The sequence below is a fragment of the Gymnogyps californianus genome, chromosome 12 (genome assembly GCF_018139145.2).
Source record: "Gymnogyps californianus isolate 813 chromosome 12, ASM1813914v2, whole genome shotgun sequence".
Taxonomy (NCBI): domain Eukaryota; kingdom Metazoa; phylum Chordata; class Aves; order Accipitriformes; family Cathartidae; genus Gymnogyps; species Gymnogyps californianus.
In genome coordinates this window covers 2,437,523-2,460,263 of record NC_059482.1, presented here as the reverse complement: position 1 = coordinate 2,460,263, position 22,741 = coordinate 2,437,523, and the positions used below count along the sequence as shown (strand labels likewise).

The following is a 22,741-nucleotide window of genomic DNA, read 5'->3' as shown; positions in this document are numbered from 1 at the left end:
AATGGTACAGATGTCAAATTTGATGGATTACCAGCTTTAGCATTTGATACATAACCGCAATGCTGGGAGAAAGAGCAAGGCTTAGAGGCAGTCTCTGTTTTTAAGTAGACTATTTAAACCATAAGACTGTGTTAATGTATTATTTATAAGGTTTGCTCCTTTACATTCCATCTTCCTCTCTGATTTTTGTCTTATAGTGTTGTCCCTCAGACCACAGTAATACTGAACAATGACCGGCAGAATTCAATTGTAGCCAAGATGGTTGGGCAGGAAGAGCCATTGAGCAGAGCAGCGGATTCTCTGGAAAATATCCTTAGCAAGTTAGTAGCAATTACGGGAATCCTCCCCCTTCGTTCTCTCCTTTGGCAGATCAATATCAGTCTCTGCAGCAATTTGAAGTGCAAAATGAGGAATGTTCTAGGTAATATGGGGGAGGGAGGGGAACATTGAACCGGTACTTGAATATTTTTTTATCAGGCTGACCGTTCTGCCTAGGGAAACCCTGTATCAGCAGTAAAGGTACAGAGCAATGCTTCACTCTTGATGGGGAGATGGAGGATCTGGGATTAGTTCAATGTTAGTTGACATCTGACGGTTGAGAGAAAGAGTGCCCATAGCTACATATTTTTTACATGGATGCACAATCACTTGGGAACATGCCAAGATCCTGTATTTAACCAACTGAAGAAGGAATATGCAGCAGCCCAGGAAGGCTTGTTAGAATTTGTACTATCTAAAGCAACTTTTAAATTAAGTGGAACTGGAGATTCTGGGTAGAAAAAGTTCTTAAATAATATGTTTTTATAAATTATTTAAATATTTTTTTGTTTTGCACACTGGGCCTAGACTTTTCCATTGATGCAAATTTAGAAAGTGTGCATCTAAAATTTTTTATTTCTTCTGCTATTTTCCCTCCATTTTATTTTCCTGGATAGGTCTGAGTTATAAACAGGACTGGGCTTGTTTAAAGGAGTATGATTTTATAATATGGTTAATTTTGTCAAGTAGTGTTTTTAATTCCCTTATAATGATGCTATTCCTGATCAAGGATTGTGTTTTCCCAAAGTTACATACTTTTCTTTTCCATAGTGCTGTTCCTGGACGTAGGCAGAACACCATAGTGGTGAAAGTTCCAGGGCATGATGACAGTCACAATGAAGACGGAGAGAGTGGCTCTGAGGCCAGTGACTCAGTTTCCAACAGTGGACAATTAGGAAGCCAAAGTATTGGGAACAATGTCACGCTTATTACGCTGAACTCTGAAGGTATGCTGATCTAACTATAAGGCTACTTAAGCAAAGTAAATGCGGTGGTGGAATGAACTAAGATTCAACTGGAAGCTTCAGAGATCGTATCATGGGTCCAACCTTGAATTGTTAGGCAGTACAGCAAGCATCAGATAGGAGTGAACGAATCTGAAGGAATTGGTTGGTTGGTTGGTTCTGGTTTGTTTTTTTGCGGGGTTTTTTGTTTTTTTTTTTCATTTGTACTAGTTTTGCAGGCAGAACAGCTAATTAAAATTACTTGTAAAATTTAAAAAGTATGCCCCACTATAGCAGTGTAGCTTTATATTTTAAACCCTTTAAATTAACACATGCAACCTGCAGGATGTCCTGTCACCAAGTTGAAATATTGTTTCAGGAAAATAAATGCCTTCTCTGGGAAATAAAATCTACTAGTCCATCTCCTCCTGTAACTTATTATGACAGTTCACTTGTGTAATTCTTATGAATGTAAAGTAGTTATTTTAGCAACCGTAAACAATTTTTAGAAGGAAATTCATATTAAAAGCAGAGTGTCAACAGGATAGTGTGTAGTGTCAGATTTTTCTGAAAATTCTTTAGATCTTGGACACAGAAATCCAATGTAGTGAAATCTAAGAATTTTAGATTAGCCTTATAAAGATACTCTATGTGGTTGGAAATATTGAAATGAATGTTAGTTGCTATATTTTAATCACAAACAAGATGATATAAGGGACACTGAGTTTTAGGTGTAAACAACTTATGAGAAATTATGTTTTATGATTAGTTTGAAAGTATCGGTGATTTTTTTTTTAATACAGATGTAATTTGAATCCTAGACTTTAATAATTTTCCTAATTACTTTTAAAAACATGTTTATTGAATATTTATTTAAGTGTTATTCTGGATGTGGTAGTTCATATTTACATTCATGTACCAGAGAAGAATAAGTTACTTCAGGAAATTATTGCAGCAGAATGCACTTAGGAGATGACCTTTGTACTTAAGAGGTAAATGTGTTGTCTTTTTGATCTCTAACATTGAAACAGAAGGACTCTAAGTTAGGAGTGGTTCAGTTTCTTCTGCATGATCTCCAGCCATTGGTAAAAGCATGTTGGGTATGAACAGCTTAGGATACAATTAGTGGTAAGGACTAATTCAAGATAGCCTGAAACCGAGTATTTAAGAGTGCATTCAAAGATTTCAGAACTGACTAACAATTCAACAAGATGCTTTAAAACTTTGATACTTGGAAAACTTCAGAAGTCAGTCTACTGAACGTCTCATGCACCAAAGATTGTTTCTGAAAATGTTGTTCTAAGGCATCTGAACCTAGGATTCTTCGACTTTTATGGATACTCATACAACATACGCATATTATAAAGAGCCTTTAGGTTCTGTCCTGTTTGTATGTTGTGAGACAGAATTGCTTCCGAAGGGTATTTCATTTTGGGTCAATGGGGAATTAAAGCAGACTGAGACTGTCTGAGGAGTTCCTCTCAAAAAAATGATAGGATTGCAGATAGTGCTGATATTTCGATGTGAAAATACATATAAAACGTATCTTCGTGGAGGCTGTTAATATTTCATACAGCTCTGTGTCAGCTACGCCAGGAACAAAGTTTCTAACATTAGGAGGGTATTTGTTGTAAAATGCCCTTTTTGACTTGGTTTGGCACAGATTTGCACAGACAAATGTGACGTTGGCCTTTTATGCCATTGTAGTATATGTAAATTTTGAAGAAACAGCTAATCCATTAATGTCTTCAGATCTGATTTTCTTCAGACCTTTAGAACACTCATCCATTAAAAATCGCTCTGAGATTGATGAATGCTTTGAGAATCAGATTAGTAATCCCCCGCACCTACCTCTTCTTGCCCTCGCAAAGATGAGAGGACCACTTGCACAGCAGGAATGCTAAGCAAACTAGCCTGCAGGATGTCACAGAAATTAAATTATTAATAAAGGAAGTGATGAAGAATAATAGGTCTGTTGTGCAGACTCGTTTTCTTCAGCAGTAAAAGGCAAAAGTTACAGCACCCATCAGCTTTCTTTCGTCGTCTGTGAAAGAATTCTGAGTGACTTCGAGTTGCTCAGAGGAATCTCGATTGATTGTACAATACGAGAGGGTGAGAATGGCATACTTCAGCCCTTGTGGACTGAGACTAAACAACAAGTTTTCAGTATGACTCCCATCTGTCATCTTGTGTCCGGAAAGCAAAACTAAACCGTGTTTATAGTTGGGCTTTAGCTGACTTTGGAGATGGCATTGACATGTGGATATTTTCAGAATTTAGTAACAGATTTATATAAAGGCATTGTTTGCTCTCTACTGGCTGTTTTCAAAGAGCGTTTAATCATGTATGGTAGTTTAAAAAACATTAGTGTTATTGCCTTTCTGTTCCTGAAAAATAATTATACAGAAGCATGGAGCCCAGTTCCCGGTTCCAATAACGGTCTAGAATAAGGAGGTTTTTTGCTGACTGAGCACTGTGACTTTATTCAGTCTTCAGTTGTATATTACTCTTTTTGCTTGTGCAGTACGGCATGTTCTCTCTTTTGTTTGAGCAACAGTTACTTGATTCTTTCTTTTGCTTTTCAGAAAACTGAAAATGCTCATCCATTTTACAGATGCAGTTAACGGTCTGCAAAGTGTTGATTTTAAGATGTAGTATTTATGAACTGAAAGCACCTAGAGATACCGAATCTCTAATTTTTGTGAAATTTTGCGAACTTTTTCCAAATTTCACTTTGGAATAATTAGTGTCCTTTCACGTGGGGATGATAGTAGAGATATCAACACCTGATGTATTCATTGGACTGCAGTCCTAAAAGTGGTGTTCATGAAGTAATCTTGCCCAATTGCAGATAAAACCCAGCAAGAATAGAATCATTCAGTATTGAATTACCAGTGTAAAATTAAATTAAAATAGGCTAGAAGGCTTACTAGTAAGTGACTTACTGTTTTTATTAATGTCATATTTTTGGCATAGAAAATATCAAGTGTATCCTTATTCAGCCAACTAAGAAATAGTGTTTTTTCATTTAACTTGTAATTTTACCCCATAGATATTAATAACTGTCAAAAGTGATTAGTCTGTTGTTTTGAATGCATATGTTAGAGTGTGTCTTTTCTGCTCTAACTTTGTTGCAGCCCAAGTGGATCTTCTGGGGAAATTAGAGAAGAGCAGTTGGTATGGATGTATAAAGAGTAGTGTAAGTTTATAACCACGTGCTTTAGATGTAAAATTACTTTTCTACAAATGGGAGGATAATTTAATACTAAGATCAAAGCTCAGAACTCTGTTTTACCAAACTTCTCTTTTAAGAAGATATCTTCCTCCAGAAACACTGTTTGAAAGAATTGAATGCCCCTGATCCTCTCAGAGTTTAAATGGGGAAGGGACATCAACTTAAAACTGATTAACTTTGAATCTTCGGTTTCTGGAGATCTGGATTGGAGCCTTCATTTAAATCCTAAGTAAAAAAAAAAACAAACGTTTTTTTTACTATACCGAAACACGGTACTGAATGGAGAAGCCCAGGTGTGACCCACTACTGAACTCACATTTGAGTAGAAGTGAAAAAGCAGAAAGGTCTTAAAACACCAAACGTACAACCTACCAAATAAAACTGTGTCCAAGCTGCTCTATTCTGGTAGTTTAAACTGCTCAAGCGATGCTAAAATGTTAATTGTAAGCGCTGTCTCTAAGGTCTAGTTGACTTAATCATTGCCCATCTCTTTTTTTCTGATTTAGAAAAAAAAACCCTCCTTGAATTTTTAACACAATATGTTAATGATGTTTAAAAAAGTCCTCACTTTAACCAGGAGTCATTGTTTCAAACCAGAGATCTTTTTGTTGTATAATTATCTTAGTTGTAATCTTAGCCAAGAAGTTCTGATTTGGAAGAGCTTTTGGAGAGCTCCTCTGACCGTTGTGAAACTGTCCTTACCCACAGTGCACTTAACTAAATAAATCTCAAGTCTGGTTAACCTTTCTTTTCTCTTTCTCTCTCTGTCTTTTGAAACATCAGAGCTATACAGGTAACTCACATATTGTGGTAGAAATGCAGCTAAGCAGTTTACATCAGGAGGTATACCTTTGTGTTTTCATGTAGACGTCTTCTTTCTGAAGTGTGGCTTTTAGAACTTTGAAGTACCCAGCTGTTCCCATGTTTTTAGAAGTCTTCTGTGTAGTAGTTATTCTCTGAATACATGAATAGGTCTGTTTTAGCAGAAGTGTTTTCCGGAGGAAAGAAACCTCCAAACATGAGTTATAGCATGATCTGACAAACTTATAAACGAACCATTTTACTGTGCAAGTATCTAAGAATTTGGATAGAAGCTGGTTTTCTGAAAGGTTTTGGTAGATGAAAACGATGTAAATATAGTGAAAATTAATGTTTTTGCTGTGTTCTCCTGAGGCACAGTATGCTTTTTCTTTAATCTGGAGGAAACCTGTGTCTAAAAATATAGGAAACTTTAATTGTTCGTTGTCCTCTTCACCCCCACCCCCCCACCACCCTCCCCAGCATGGATTACACATCTTTCTCGTTTAATGGAATAAGAAACAAGCACTTATCACTAAGAAGTTTAAAGTAAATGTCAACAATTGATAGATGTGTTTTTCTCTTCTAAAAGTCTAGTTAATTTTGACATGAACGTGTTCGTACTGTAAGTTTTGGAGTACAGCATATTCTCAGTTTAAACAAAGTCGTGCTTTTTTAATCTTGGATTTTCTAATTAAGCTTAAAAACAATGAGCAATTGATTAATGAAGAACATTTTAAAAACATCATCATTTGGACCTGGTGTCTATGTACATGTTGTAATGAACTGTTGTAGATCTTCGGGAGCTGTTACAAAAAACTTGTTTGTCCATTTGTGTTTGTGAAGCTTTAGTTGCTATGTGTGTTAAATGGTTTATAATGCAGTGACTTTTATCTGTTCAGCAGTGATGGGAATGGGGTTGATATTTCTCTCAGGTGTATTGAAGCTCTGCAGAATTGCGCGACTTAAATGTCATGGGCACCCTCCAGCTTTGTACAGTTCACTGTATTATGCGAAGCAAAGATACCACAGGAAGAGATTTCATTAATTTCACTGATACGGTTTTGGAGTGGGAAAGCCATTAAGTTTTGTATACTAAACACGCTGAAATGTTGGGTGTTTTTTTTTTTTAATAGTTACGTGGGAGTTTGTGTGCTAAGTGATGTGATGGCACTATTCTATTTTCCTCTGCAGTTTTCAGATATTGTACTTCTTACGCTTTCAGGGTGATAATAGAAGGAAAAGTTTAGACTAGGTTATTTTGAGGAGACTGTTTTTCTGTGCTTTCCAGAATTCTTGTACATTTATAAAGGTCTGTAGACTCTGAATTGGATTTCACCAACCTAAAATGCTACAGCTGGTATTTAGTGTCCTTCACGCACAGAACTTATTTTGTGAATCGATTCTTTAGGCCTTCATATCTGTGAAGATATCATTACTAGTTGATTACGTGGTAAGTAAGGCCTCGTGTATAGTCTCTGTTCATGAAAACTTTCATCCTAACATTGTTGTGTTCTTTTGGATTTTGCCTTCTGCTGCAAAAAGTAATACTATGAAGAACATTAGATCCACGCTAGTTTTAAATTACAGAAGTTTTAAACCTATGATATTAAATACCTATATTGTTTTCTGACTTTAATGAATTCTCTAGTACTGGTATGTGGCTTTAATCCTGTCAAGGGTTGGTTTTCAATTGACTAAGCTATAACCTGGCAACTGTATGCACTTTCATGCTCACCACAAATCTGTTAAAAAAATATTCTGACATTCTCGAATATATTTGTCTAAACTTTTTAACTGAAGAGTTTTAGCATTAGACGAAGAAAAGCAAGTTGCAGTAACTATGAACAAATAAGTTTTGTGAAGAATGACAAGTAGATTTTCAAATGATCAACACTTAAAAGGAGCCTTTTATGTTCTTAATAGATAACATCTGAGATAAAAATAACTCTTGTCTAGGTTCCAGTTACCTGCCATCTTATTTACTGTAAGGACTCCTCTCTGGCCTTATATTCAGAAAGCTGTTACAAATACGATTTTCCAAACTCATCATTTTAACCCCATCATCTTCTCCTTGCATCCCTTTCCCTGCGCCATGGCACCCTCATTATGAAGGAAGACCTTGTTCTTTGCCGTATCCCAGTCACTGTAGAGTTGCTCTGACTTCGTCAGCCATAGATGACAGCTTTCCTTGCTTGTAATGTCTTCACAGATACTTCTATGCTTTCTTCTACTTCCTTGGGAGGAGATCCTCATAACTGTATATACATCACTGTCCATACATCACTGTCCATAATACTCGCTCATAAAATTGTCTTTTCTCAGGGTGTTTACATAAAACTTAGTTGAGATGCCTTTCTTTTAAGATACTTTAAGATACTCTTTCTTTTGGTGATGCCTACCATCTCAATGTGTGTTGTCACCTGCCTGCCTCTCTGTAATCTACCTATTGTCTCCTGCCTTATTCTTGGGTTGTAAAATTGCTGGGTAAGGATGTTGTATTTGTTCTGCACTTACATAGTACCTTCCGCAACACTTGATTCTGATTTAAGAGCGTTACATTCTTGGATTTATAGGAAACAGTCAAAAAGTGTGGCTGTTGCTTACTTGTGATTTCTTATTTGTTGGGTAAACTGCTTGGAATTAATGTATAAAACATCACACTTAGTTCATAAAGAACTTTCTGATAAGTCTTGAGCTTGCATTAAATCGCAGTTTCAGAATTTTACATTAAGTACTATTTTACCACGAAATGTGCAAGCAGCAGAAAGCAAAGAATAGATAATATCCAAATATATTTACTAATTTTTTTGATAAATTAGTTTTGCTGTGATCATGCAGTTTTGTGTTTCCTCTGAAGGTGTTGAATTTTATTTTCAGAAACTTTATAGAAACTTGCTCTTCAGAATTTCACAGTAGAATATTGGTAAAAACAGAATTTACTTTTTTATGCAGCTTATGTACAGGAAAAATACTTAAGCAGCTGCTTCAATTTAGCTCAACAAAGCTCAAATGTTGAATACTTACTGTTCAACTAAAGAATAAGCTATCTAAAGGCACTGTGATTGTACTTGCACATTTCTCTAGGACATATGAAAGCATTATTTTGCTAAATACTAGATATTGCTTTCAAGATACAAGGGGCTTCAAGATGTAAAGAATATTATAATAATACTGTTCTTACACATATTCAGTGTATATAGTCACATTTAAAACATTTAATCTGTGATTTACTGTATGAACAAGAGGAGCATCTGTTCCTAAAACATCAATGCACATTGTTATCCCTTTAAATCTTTCACAATAGAGTTACTGTCCTATCTTTAATATGGAAGGAAAAAAAAAAGCAGGACCTCTCATCTTTGTGGTATAAGAATGTCCCATTCAGCATTACTATGCTGTTTTAAAAGCAGATATTTTTAAAAATGTCTATGCTAAAGCCAAGACTTTGAAATTACTAAGAAAGAAGCACACTGTCCTTAGTATCTCCTAAGTATGTGAAATGCTCTTGAACAGAGCTCCATGAAAGCTATTTTTAAGTGATATAAATAAAATGGCAAGATCCATTGATTTAGAATTTGATGCAGTAACTTTACTCTTGATAACTGATGTAGGATGTTTGGCACCATAAATGATAGTTTTGTATCATATCTGCTTTCTCTGCATTCCTTTTACTGCATTTTAAGACTATCAAAAATATAGAATTAGAAATGTAAACATGCATATTTTTTGAGAAGATAAGGGAAAACTGGTCTACATAGAGTGTTAATTAAAGGATGAATAATATTTTTTCCAAAGAAAATAGTTTAGTCACATGTTGTCTCTTAAACTTTGCATCTGAAAGTCATTTTACAATAGTAGTATTAAATAGTGCTCAGAATTTGCTTTCCAAATGTGAATCGAAGCAGCTATTTGTAAGTGGCCCAGACTTATCTGTCCACAGGATTTTCCAGTTCTCTGTAAGATCAAATCTTGCATGTTATATGATCATTTGCAGCACTTTGCTGTTCCTGCCAAGCTCCTTATGACAGATACAGACAGCAAGAATGAACTTTTAAATAGCAAACTTTTTGTACCTTAAAACAATATTATATGTAGCTGATGTGAAGCCACTGATGAGACTTCAAGAGCTTCAGTGACTTGTTGAAGCCAGAGAAAACTATAGAAATTGAATAGCTTTGATTTTGTTTTGATTATTGGGAGCAAACAAATGAACAATGGTTTCTTTCAGGTATCTGTCACGGTGATGTTTGGAATTAAGTCTGGTCCACTGTGTAAAGTGAAATAGAACAGAGGCAATAAACAAGAAAGTGGGCAAAATCTAAATTAGAAATCTGATTTTTCTGACATGAAACATGTTTTCTAAGGGTTTAAAAAGCCCTATAGGTCCACAGATTTTAATTTTCTCAACTTTATCTGGATTTTTTTAGCTGATTGTTTTAAATTACAGATGATCGCATAGTCCTCATTTTCTGCTTCTGTTGAATAAATTCTCTGGCTTTCCATGAGTCATAAAGTAAGCAAATCTCTTCTTTCTCTCATGGATTTAACCATATACTAAAACTTTTTTGCTGTTTGTTGTCTGTCAGACAACTGAAGAAACCATGAACACGGGAGAGTGCAGGATATATTTTCAGAATATCTCGCATAGCGTACCGGTCCTCTAACCATAGGGGCTTAGAAGTTAACTGGAACTGTGTCTCTGTTAGCCAAATCCTTTGTGCCATACAGAAGATTATACCTGGAGCATGAGATTCTTCTGGCTATCTTTTTTTATATTTACATGGAAATTAAACCTTTTTTTCCCCACGGAATAGTCAGGCAAAAAACTCCAGTTCTGTGTCCAGGGTTTCTGATGTTCGTGGACGTGTGTGCGTTGTACGCTTCCTTTTGCCAGAACTCCCAGCGTCTTAACTGCTTTTTGTGGTGGGAGCAGGTTTTGGTGAACGTAGCGTTAAAGCTAGTTCTTTCACCTTTCTTTTAGCACAAGCTTTAAATCATATTGCTAGATTTGTAGGTTAACATATAGCCTGATTGTCACTCTGTTCCTTATATTTAATTGTTGTTAGTTAATAAAGTCAGTGCTCTGTAGTCTCTGTTGGTTAATCGCTACCCCTGTGAACTCTTGCAGGGGCAAAGGACTCGGGCTAATTGACAGAAGTTTATTTAAAAAGATGATGTTGAATCTTCTACACATCAGCCAAAATATTATTTAATTTCTCTAGAAATGGGGGTTTATTTTTGTAGGTTAGGATTTTTTTTTTTGAAGGTTAATTCACCTTTCTGCCTTTGTACTGCAGCTACCAGTCGTTTTTCTCTGCTGCAAATGCCAGATTTGCACCCAGCCTTGTTAGGAAAATAAACACAACTACTCCGAATAATGGAACATGTTAATTCAAGTGTTTATGTGGGCAGGTGTTTCCTTTTGGTTTTCCTTTTTTTTTTTTTAAAGGAGTGACTGACAGCACCTAGCGAGAGAGCAGAGCCTAGCTTTGCTTCTAGTCTTACTGCTAATGCTCACATGTCAAACCAGGGGAGTGTATCCCCATGGAAAGATGTGAGTAACAGTTAAATGTCTGTCATCTCCCCGGGCGGGAAGACACATACACACATGGAGACTGAGTCTGAAAGCCACAGCAACTCTTGTCTGCTTTTTGTTCTCTTGACATCGGTTTTCTTGATACTAACCTTAAAGCTCGCTCGTCCTGTTTCCATAGAAATGCCTGTTTGCGTAGCAGCCCTCAGCTGCCTCTCGTCTTCTCGCATGTCCGTGCTGAAACAGAGGAACGGTCAGCTGTGTTGTGAGATAAAAGAAATGGACTTAATACAGTAAAAAAGATTTGAAAACAGCGTTGAAAAGCAAACTAGTTCTGGATTCAGTAGAATGGAGATAAAAGCAAATTTTCTGATCTTAAAAAAACATTAAAGAGGAGCTAGAAATTAGTCTGTCATTGAAATGAGCTTCTGAGTACAGAGAGGAAATCAGTTAAAAATGTCAGGACTTTTAACACTGGAAGTAAAAATGATCAAGAGCCACTTCTCTGATGGTAGAATATTTGGTGTAAAGAACGCAAGGAAGTACCTTTCCACATAGCACTCAAAATGCATTCAAAATGCAGCAAGGCCATTAGGAACATTAACGAAAGAAAAGTACTTCAGGGCAAAACAAGAAAGGTGCGTGATTAACTGAGTTACAGATGAGTGTGTGCATTTATGCTTCATTATTTTTAAGAAAAGTGTGTTCTTTGACTGTATTCTTCCCAACCCTTCACACATTATTTGTGTTTTGGTAGTCTTTAAGGAATACAAGAAGCTGTGTATGGTTGTACAGTGCTTAGTGGAGTCCTGACCTGGTATCTGGTTATTACAATGTATGTACTAAATAACCTGACTCGTCTAGATTCTATCTAGATATTACGTATAATGCCTGATAATACACGTAAAGAACCATTTCAGTAAGCATAAAAGGATGTTTGAGTGCTAGGAGCTTCAAATGATGCAGCTTTAATCAATAGTATTTATGTACTTAATTGTTCAGAGAGAACTTCCATCAAAGTCAGAGTCTTTTTTTCCTCTTTCCTTATTCAGTCTGTCTTCTCCCATACCACACCACTTGTCCAGAGCAGTTCTGCCTCCCTCATAACTGGCACTGTACTTCCTCTTTTCACCAGTTTTTTTTGTGTGCCAATCTCATCGTATTTGCTCTGTGCAAAGTGCCAGATGTGTTGGCAGGCCGGTAGGAATTATTTTTATGTATGATAGGGAATAGTTTAGCTTTTGTGCCCTCAAATAGCTGCAGTGAGACAGTAGAGTCATGGTTAACTGTAGTCATGCAAGTTCCATTTAATGCAAAATGATTATAAAGCAAATTCCCTTTCTGTTGAAGCTTTTAAAGCAGGAGGAAAATGCAAGAGATAATTTAATGTGGGGCTTGTGTTCATAGGTCAGAATAACAAGATAGTGTCTTTTTTCCAGGCTGTTAGCAATAAAAGAACAGTTGCATGTCGTAAAAACAGTATGTTCTGGACTCTGTGCCAGTGAAAAAAAAAAAAAAGGGAGATTATGGAGATTATTTTGCAAAGTGAAAAAAAAATCTTTGGTTCATGTAGGTTGATAGCATTTGTTAAACAAGACTGCAGGTGAAAGGTGTTCCATAAGTAGTAAAAACTCTTATATCTAATAGTAATACTGTGAACTGGTAAGGAAGTAAGATTTTGATAGGATGTAGAATCGTTTACTCAGGCTTCCTAGAATTTCTTTGAAAAACTTACACGTTTATCCAGAGATGTTTTTGTTTTGCCAGCTTTGCCCAAATTTTTATAAAACAGTCAATTTATCTTCAGGAACAGACTGTTTTCCCTGATAACATTAACCAGACTTGTGGTGAGGCCAGACCCAGTGGCATTCAAAACAAGTCATAATTAATCTGAACTACCTTATTTTTCAAATGGCATCTGGTACTGTGAGCAGAAAACAGCTAGTGTACCCTATTATGTAGTTCAGGATAAAAAGTAACGTTCAAATAAAATATATATTAAAAAAATTGCGAGCGTATAAAAATATATTCAGAACAGAGCATTAAGTTCTGATTTCAACAGAAAAAAGTTTGAGGGACTAGCTGCTACGTATATCAGCAATAAATATTTTTCCTTACAAATTATTATAGTTGATAATCTGATGTTTATAATGATATATCAGTATTGCATAATCTAATGCTTGCTTCATACTGTCATTATTCATTGCAATAAACTTGCATCTGACATCTGGTATGACTCAACCCAAAGGTCATGTTGGAAAAGTGTTTTTTAGTGTTTGACTTGCTTTTATGTTATATTTTATTGCATTTTTTTGGCTTGTAGTCTAGTAAAATGCAGGCTGCTTAATCTATGCCAGTACTTGGAAATAAAGATGCTGCTGGCTCAGGGGTCCTGTTCAATGTGAAAAGGATACGCTCATCTGTCTGAACTCTGTCACCCGGTTTTGTGACTAGAAGGGTTATGGAAACCAGGAGTTTGTGACTTTGTCTATACCATGCAACTTTACTTTAAAGGCATTTAATGAAAGATAAATCATGTAATTGAATGACTTGTTCACATTTTTACCATTTTGAAGGTGTGTGAAACAACAATGAAATACTATAAAGCTCTAGTATAGAAGGGCTGAGTGACTCCTAAGTCAGGAAGGTTTGTTTTACTCCGCAAAGTTGAGCAAACACAGAAATCAAATCAAAGTGGTCTGTGTCAGTGAACATTGAAATAGTACTGGAATGCTGTTCTATCCAGTTCCTATTAGCATTGTCAAGATTTGTACTGGAAATTTTGTTTTTATCTGGAATGTGAGTCTCATCGTAGTGTTGCATCCTCCACTTCAGTAGGGATTGGTCATCCTTATGAGCTCTGTTCTAGTCTCTGCTTAGTCTTGAATCCACTAACTTTTGGCATTGTCTGCAAAGATTAATTTCCAGTGACGGCTTAGTATTCCTCTTAAAATGAATAGTTCTTTTTCCCGCCAAACTGAGGGACTGGGACAAAAATCAAAAAACTTCTTTATATATAAAATATGTGTGTATATACACACAAGAGCAGTTAGGTATAGTTCTGGCCGTGGGTAACATTAAAATATATTCTGCGGCTAATGCCTTTACAGTTGAATAGAAGGGAAGATGCACTTGGCAGATGACTAGCAATTGATTCATTATCTTTATGCTGGGCCTGCTTCTTGGTAAACTGTATGTTTAGGAAGTAATGTAGACTATTGGCCAGTAAATTTGAAGTAAGACCAAAATTTTGATTGGGATCTCTGGCTACATTTTGAATGATTGTCATTGCTTGAAATATGCTTTTTAAGTGATGAGTTAAGTTACTGCTCACTATTGATTATAATTTCTTAAATTTAGAATCTTGCTTAGACTCATTTTAATATAATACTTTTGGGGAAAAATGTGGTTCAAAGCTGTTACCTTCTTGAAGTTAGCTGTACTTTAACAGTATTATGGGGTTGCAGTAATCCTCATTTTTAGAGGATAACTAATTTGAATGAGAACACTGTGAATATAGGGTGCTCTTTCAGCTGTTGGCCTCTAGTATGAGACACTTCAAAAAGATACCTGAGAGCGAGTTAGGCATCTGGACTATTTGCACCAGTTCCTCGTGTAGGCCAGAACATTAATGGCAATAACTTTTGGTCACCGTTGGTGTGGATTTGAGAATAACTTTTTATCTGTAGCAAATCTTGTGAGCCTGTTAATCATGCTATATTTTAAAGAAGTTTATGGAGACTATGAATAAAACTGGAAGAGCTCATGATAACTTAAGAAAAGTTGACTGTAACTCGAACCTGACTGTTTCATTCTGTGCCACAATTAGAATTTCCACAATCTCTGTTTTTAGAGGATTACCCAAATGGGACATGGCTCGGAGATGAAAATAACCCTGAGATGCGGGTCCGTTGCCCCATCACCCCTGCTGACATGCTGCACATCAGCACGAACTGCCGCACAGCCGAGAAGATGGCACTGACGTTGCTTGATTATCTCTTCCATCGGGAAATTCAGGCCATCTCCAACCTTTCGGGTCAGGGGAAGCATGGGAAGAAGCAACTTGATCCTCTCATGATTTACGGAATTCGCTGTGAGTATAATACTGTAACTTTTGAATTTATACTGTGTAGATAAGGCAGAAACTGTCTGCTACTTGCAGTTAAACTATGTTTTGTAAGAATTGGGTATGTATTGTTGTTGCCAGACAGATGTTTTGTTAACTTTTGTTTATGAAGGAATCCTAATGGGCTGGTTTAATTTAGCCTGATGTGGGTGTTCACCAGAAATTCCTCAATCTTGAAATCTGAATTCAGATTTCTTTGCAACTACCAGCTGTGAGCGCACCAGGTGTAGCAAATATCAGGGAAATATTACTTTCTCAGGTAATGGAACAAATAATAAACCGAATTACACATATTTAAATATTGTTCAAGTGTTCAAAACAGTATGGTCTTGAATATTAGTTTTTTACTTCCCGTTTATGTGTATTATTTCAAAAGACTTGCTGACGTTGAGATGGAGGAAATTTGCAATCTGTACTAAAGGAGAGATTAAGTATCATAAAGTCTGTGGATTCGTAACAGGAATGCATATGATGCTAATGTACTTCTGTCTGCTCCAGTGTGCATGAGTCTTTTGGTTATTAAAGCTATTATGCAGTATAATGAACAGATATTACTTACATTGAAGATGCAATTTTTGGCAATTTAAAAGGAACCAAATGTATTTTGCATATAGAATATAGTAGGCATAGCCACTACTTTTAAGTGAAAAGAAGAATCTGGACATATGCACCTTGTTCATATAGAGCAAGGATATACAGAATATAGTAGGCATAGCCAGTAGTTTTGAGTGAAGAAGAATCTGGACGTATGCATCTTGCTCTGATATGGTGACTTCTAGTAGGGAATTACTCAGTGAATACATTGAGGACAGCCAAGTCTGTTCCATGTGCTATGGTGTAAATATTTTCCAGCAAAGGAGGTAGGCGAAGGCCTCTCAAACAGCCAAGCATCTGACACAAGTGTACAGCTCTTGTATGATACCTTTGCTATGCATGCAAAGAAGAAACAAATTTAAATGTTAGTGCAGAATTAAGAGAGAGTCTAAAAATGACCAACTTTACTAATTGATCTAGATTTTAATATACCAGTAGTTCTCACTGTTAAAAGATTCTTTATGGTCACGTCTTATGTAGGTCACCAATGGATTAGTAGAGTGGGAATAATTTGTTGTACTAGAGTGTTTTGTGTGCAATTGCCAATTTGAAATGCCCGTTAAGGCTTAAGAACCTAGCGCGAGAGAGCTTATTTTGAATGGTGTTTGAAGAATTTGATGTTTTGTTTTTATGCTTCTGTTAGGGCAATGTGTTCGATAGTTACATGGAAGAAAATGTGAAGAATATTTGATGATGAGACTGCTGTGCTTTCTTTACACTGAACTGAGCTGGGGAAATACAGTCCTATTGACCTGCTTTTGTTTCTAGTAATTTGCTGGCTATCTCAGGGCAATTGATAGGCAAAACTAACCCATTCAGTTTGCTGGATCACGCGAATTTTTGTCTCGTTACATACCTGAAGCAGAAGGCTTCAGGCTTCTACTGCAAATATATTAAATACGTATTTTTAAGGGAGATTATGATTCAAAGTGATTTTGATCTCCAAAACCTTCTTATCTATTGATCTCATCAAGGTAAATTACCTTGTTCCATTGTGTTTTTAAAACTTAGATTTTTGTTGACAATAGTTTTTAGACACATGAAGAAATGAATCTAGCTCCGATGTTAAAGCAAGTCACTAGCAGCCCTTTTCCCCATTGCTTAAATCTGTGAGCACAAATCAGACGAGTGAGTATATAACTATTTGTGTAAGAAGAACAGGGTTTTGAAAATGTGAGCATGGGGAAGGAATGTGCTCATGTGGCTGAATGCTCAAGCTAGAGATTATGTCATTTATATGAGGCATTCTGACCATGAAGAAATTGGATTATAGAAGTGATCCCTGCAGTTGGAAAAGGTCTGCAATGGCAGAAATGTAACAGCAGTGGATCATAAGCAGCAGCATTCTGAATGATGGGCACAGAAACCACTGTCTGTGTCTCTGATGTCATAAGCATGGTTCAGAAGGTTTGGGATCCAGGTATCTGAAACATATCTTTATTTCTTCTTCATATCGACTAGTGTGTTGCTTTCTTTTGGGAACCAGTCCATAACAAACTGGGGATTGTGTATGCCTTCTGGAAAAAATACAGCCGTGTGAATCTGACCAGAGTTTACTTTTTTGGGTACCTAAATGTTAATGGTTATTGAGATTTGCTATTAGCTATGACAAAGAATCCTGTGGCAACAAATGAAGAAAATGCATGTAAACTTGATGAAGCAGCAAATTTAATAGTAACAACATTGGTCCAGAAATGATGATTTCATGTAATAGCCTAATATGTCATCACTGCGAATAATTACGTTGAAATGAAATTTGATTTCAGTAGCCTGTTTATGAATTTGCTGTGATGTGAGTGAGCATATGGATGACTCACAACTTTCGAGGATGAGATTCTGGCCGTGTTCAGTTCAGTGGCAGAACTCCTGTTGAGTTCAGCTGCGCTACGATTTCATCCCTAATATTTGTCAGAGAGGTACTGGGAAGCGCCCTGCCATGCCACATCCACTTTGCTTTACCAGTCCACAGACCATCTGTTTTTTATTGGTGAAGTGTTGTTCCATAAAATCTACCAAAAACCGAGTGCAGCGCTAGCATGGGAACTGAATTAGGTTGTTGTCCTAACAATGTGGTTTGCTTCTGCTCTGAGCAGTAATACTTTGATGCATTATTTTAAACTTAAATGAAAAATCTAATGTCATCAGCCTCGCGTTTGCCAATTATAGCTGGGAAAGCTCAAGCCAATATAAAGGATTTTATTTTTCCCTTTGTTTCAAGTTTTTTAAAGTTTGTCAGTGGAAAGATATTCCTTCCTTTCTTTTTCTAGAAGAAGAAAACACCAACCAAATCTGTATTTAATAGAGAGAATTTTTTTGTATAATATGCAGAAACTATAGAAAATGAAGAGATGTGTATTTTTATTAAAAATTCTTGATATACTGCATAAGGTTTACCGCAAGAGAGATGAAAGTTTATCTTTGGAAGTATATATTTTCACTTGTGGTATAAATTTGCTTGTGGGGTGGCAGTGGTATTGAAGAGAGTTTTTGGGCAAGAAACCAAAGTGACTTAAACACACTGTGTGTCATTAAGTAGCTCATTACTTCAGCCCTACTAAAAATGTAGACATTTTCTGGTGAAATATGATATAAGAACATCCGCAGTTGTAATTTTCTTTGTGTAACAGAAAATACAGGTTTAGCTCTTTTGAGATTTTAGAGCAATCTCCACAAATGAGTTTGAAAAAACAGATTGCTAAATTCAGAATTTTGCATTTATAAGAAACTTTATGACACAAGGGATGATTTTACATGTTGTCTTGGAAAAAAATTGAGAGGGGATTTCTGAAGTTCATAAAAGAAAATCTATGAATAGTTCTTATTCTTTAAAATAATCTAAGTAATTAAATGAAAACAAAATAACATTAGTTATTTCCTGTGTGTGTAACTTCGTTAGTGTGCTATTTCTGTGAAAGCATCTTGCATCTGCACATGTGTTTTTGCAGACTCTCATCAATCATTTTTTAACATATTTGTCAGTTTTGGCTAATTATGACAAGAGGATAGAAGATGAGTACCTCCAAATTAAATGCAGAACGAGTGGCTGGGTGGAGGAGGGAGATACAAATTCCCTAATAGCGTTAAGGGGAACCTGTGCCCTTAGTTCAGTTGTATTATTGGACACCAGAAATCCTCTTTTGGCTCCATACCATCGTCCGTTGCTCAGGGAACTATTTAGCATATTGAAATAACTTTCACATTAGGGACATGATTGTTGTTCAAAAAAACCCCCAAAACAAGAACAAAAAAACCCCACCAAAACGCCGCAGTACCTGCAGAGGAGAGGGCACCGTGGTGAAAGATGTATGAGTACTGTTATAGCCAGCTTAGTATGATTCTGTTGAATTTTCCCATCTGCTTCCAAGACTACTTTATAGAGTGAGTTTTTGCCGATTTCCATTCATGAGTTAACATTTATTTCATCCAGAATGCATCCCTGCCATTTAAATAACATAGGAAAAAAGTGTTATCTGAAAATACCTTATAATAAAGCCTGATTTTTAATTATGTGGGAAGTGATGTATATTCTGTCTCAAGTGGCACATAACTTTACTTTTTAAGATGCGATTAAAAATGTAGAATAGAAAGGAAGTGGTAATCAATGCTTGGTGTTTCTATTGTGTCATAATACTGCTTCCAGTAAAGATGGGACTACTTTCCTACTGTACTGGTTGAAAGAGATGTTAATAGACTTTGATAGAAGAGTGAAACATAGCTATGTCCTCTTCAGAGGGCTGCTCAAATAGCACTAAGCACTATACTGCTTTACAAAATTCATTGACACAATACTGCTTGAGAAGCAGACCACCCGCATTTGTTTAATAGGAAACACATTTGACTCCTGCTTGATTGTGTAATGTAAGTCAGTTAGATCAGTGTATGTATATATGTGTGTGTATATATATATTCATGCACATAACCCAAACATAATGCAGGTTGGGCCAGTTTAAGCAACTTGTAACTTGTGTCATGTAAAATCTGCGGGTTGCAGTAAGTCACTACTGTTTCAGCTTCTCATTTGCTTTTAATGAAGATTTTGATGTAGTAGCAATGCAGGATAAACAACAAATATACCACGCTTCTGTTCTTTCTTAAGCATTATCATGCTTTTAAATACTGGAGGAAGGGTACTAAGTTGCTTCTCATAGACAAACTGTTGGCTCTAATGTTTCTCACCAGTGGATCTGTTTTATGAGGTACTGCAGACTGTTGCTATTATATAGAATGTTTTATATAAATAAACATTACAGTTACTGAAGATGTACACTATAAATACAGAACGTATGTAGTATTTTCTGTTTTTTCATTTTTCCACTTTAAAAAAAGCCTTTTTTATTGCTGTATTTTTATAAACTATACCCATTTTTCCTTTTATATCCTTTTTTCCTTCCTAATCTTTGTATACTTTTTTTGCACACTCTGTCTTCCTTTCATTTCCTGTTTATAATTCTGGGCTTCATGTGTCTCATTTCTGGATATCGTACTAGTCACTAACTGTCAGAGTGTATGGTATGTATACAATGGTTTAGAAGTGTTATACCTAGATGCAACAGAGATTGCTACAAGTCTTGGTTATCACCAGTTGTAGACATGCATCTAGACCTTGGATTCCATCAGGAGACTGTTGGAGAACTTCAAGAAAAATTCAAAATTTTTCAGATTGGCATTTTGTCCTATCTAATATTTCATCAGCACTAGAAATGGATGAATTTCTGTAACTTGGATTGTTGCGACTACATTGCTAATTGTCGTTTCAATCCATCCCCCTTGACAGACGAGCTAATTCAAGAATCGGTCATGCTCTCGAGGTTTGGGGGAAGAGGAATGGGTTAGTGGCAGTGCTCAAGCTAGTAATTTGTTGAGGATCTCTGATGTTTTCTGTTTAACCTGTGCTTCTGTTTCTTCATTATATAGGACATTAATCTTCTAAGCTATAGTAGTCTGAAAAGAAGTTGTGTGGTTTGTATCCACATGGATGAGCTAATCTTGTGGTCCCTGGAAATACTTTTTGCCAACATTTTCTTCTCCTAGTAATAAATACCATGGACTGTAGCTCTTTGGAAACAAAAATTCGCTTCAGCCTGTTCCTTTGAGGACTGGGGTGTTATCAGATGCTGTAGTGCATTTCTCCTCAACTGCCAGATCATGGCTTAGAGGTAGGACAAACTTCGTTTTACAGTTCGAAGGGTTGAGTATAAGCAGACAACAATTTGCCCGGTTCTGCAACATCATGCCTGTGGCAGATGGGGGAGTCGATGCAGATTCTCCTGAGCTGTGTGCTGTTCAAAACCTCTGCTCTGAATGTTAACAAATGGACAACCTCCATCTGACAATTTCAGAAAAGCTGCATTGTGGTTCATTCTGAAGTCCATGCGAGTGGCGACTGTTGTTAGGGGCAGAACTTGGGAAGAGAGGAGGGAGAGTTTGCAGAGGTGTTGAACTATCTCATACTCGAGAGTGAGAAGCGAAGTCTGAGATTTCAGCACATCTTTAAATGGAAAGAAGTGAAAGAAAGGGTTTCTGTTGTGCTTTTCTCATATCCAGAAAGCATTAATTTTTTTTGTACAGCACCCTCGGGAAAGGCCTTGTGATGCAGCAGTGCTGCTTTTTTCAAACATGTTGTCTTCCTCAGAGCTGCAAAAGTCTGGCTTCAGTTCCAAATAGCTGCTTCTTTGCGAATCAATTAAATGCTGCCACATGGAGGGAAGTGATAACCTCTTTTGAGGCTAGGCAAGAAGATAATATGAGAACCCATTGAGTTTATCTCAGTACCACAGTTCTCATAAATGGCATCAATGCTGGCACTTGCCTACTGACTTTATGTAAGCACTCTAATTTAATGCTGGCTGTTGTTTTCTTCTTTCCTGGGCACTTGTGATTATTTCAATTACTTTCCTGGCCAGTTACTGTTTAATAAACTGAAATAAAGGCAGCAATTTTGGGAAATAAAATTAATTGTTGGCAGTGTGTTTTCTCTTTCCTTCTCACACTTCTCTTGTTGTTCTTAATTTTCCGTTCTTGAACGTAGGCAGCTGCTTAGCCTGTCAGTTGCAACTGTGGTTGCATGTAACTTGATTGTGCATGATGTGCTGTCAAGCATTTGTGAGTTCGTAGGCTCTACAGAAAGAAGAAAACTAATGCATTAGGTCGCTTGGACGATCTCTTTCCAGCTGACCCACCGTTGTTCCATCCTGTCAATACTTTTTGGCTTTGGCCAGACTTATTTAAAGTATGTGCTGAAGTGCGCTGGTCCTCGCTTCTTGAGAGGCAGCTAAAAACATTCAGATAAGTCTGTGAGCATAAAAGCAGTTTTCTCAGTGACTTTAAATGTTGCTTCAGGAGTGTGTAATGAAAAAAGGGGCAAGTTGAGTAATTTGTAAGAAAGATGTGCTCATTGGGAAAGTTACTGCTACAAATAGGATAACTTAGTTGAATGAGTGCTGTTTTTTTTCTAATGAAATCAAGGGAGTCTTGCGTGGATTTCAGAAGTCATTACATATTCATGTATTAACAAGCCCCAAACCCTGAAGTCAGCAAGAAGTATTGGACCATTTGTAATCAACGTGTTGAGTGTGATGTCCAAGGATCATCTTTATCAATACTGAAGATCCGTCCGAGCTATGAAGTTACAAGTGAAATAGAGGACTCTCTGTATCACGGTTGTACTAATCACTGTTTTCTTTGGGCTGATTCCTCCATACATGGAACTTCTCCAGTGTTATGACTGTCTGCGGGATAGTTACTCCAGTGTGCAGTGGTGGTGTCCCTTTAGGGCCTAGTTCAGAAGGATGCGGAGCATGCTTTACTCTCGCCATCTGTAGAGGAGGCTGGTGGTTACCAAGTATCACTCAGGCTCAGTCCCTGCATAAATAAAATATCCTAAGGAACTTCAATGGACTCCAGACAAGAAATACTTTCTTTACTATCGAAGGCCTATAAATGACAAAATTGGTCTTTTATGGTGTGGTTTCAGAAGACATGAAGAGTCTAAGAAAGTATTTGATCCCTGACATTTTGAGAGGAAAAGCAGCTCAGCCACCAAACACAGATTGATCAGTGCAAAAATAATGTACGTTCATCTGGAAAACGCATTGCTGCATGCAAGGAGAGCTGTGATTTCACAAAATGTCGTAAATGGAATTCCAGAAAGTTGCATAGCTTTTCCTTTCCTGGCTTTGAACTTTCTTTTC

General features: G+C 36.6%; 1 protein-coding gene across 2 annotated transcripts in view; it reads left to right on the top strand.

Annotated features, from left to right (window-relative positions):
* Positions 1–22,741, top strand: part of BANP (BTG3 associated nuclear protein) — a 153,990-nt gene that overhangs the window by 35,267 nt on the left and 95,982 nt on the right. For both annotated transcript variants that reach the window (XM_050904135.1, XM_050904136.1), the window contains 3 exons: positions 198–320; positions 1,090–1,265; positions 14,685–14,924. In XM_050904135.1, the coding sequence (XP_050760092.1) occupies positions 198–320; positions 1,090–1,265; positions 14,685–14,924 (539 nt within the window). The remainder of the gene's footprint in view (positions 1–197; positions 321–1,089; positions 1,266–14,684; positions 14,925–22,741) is intronic.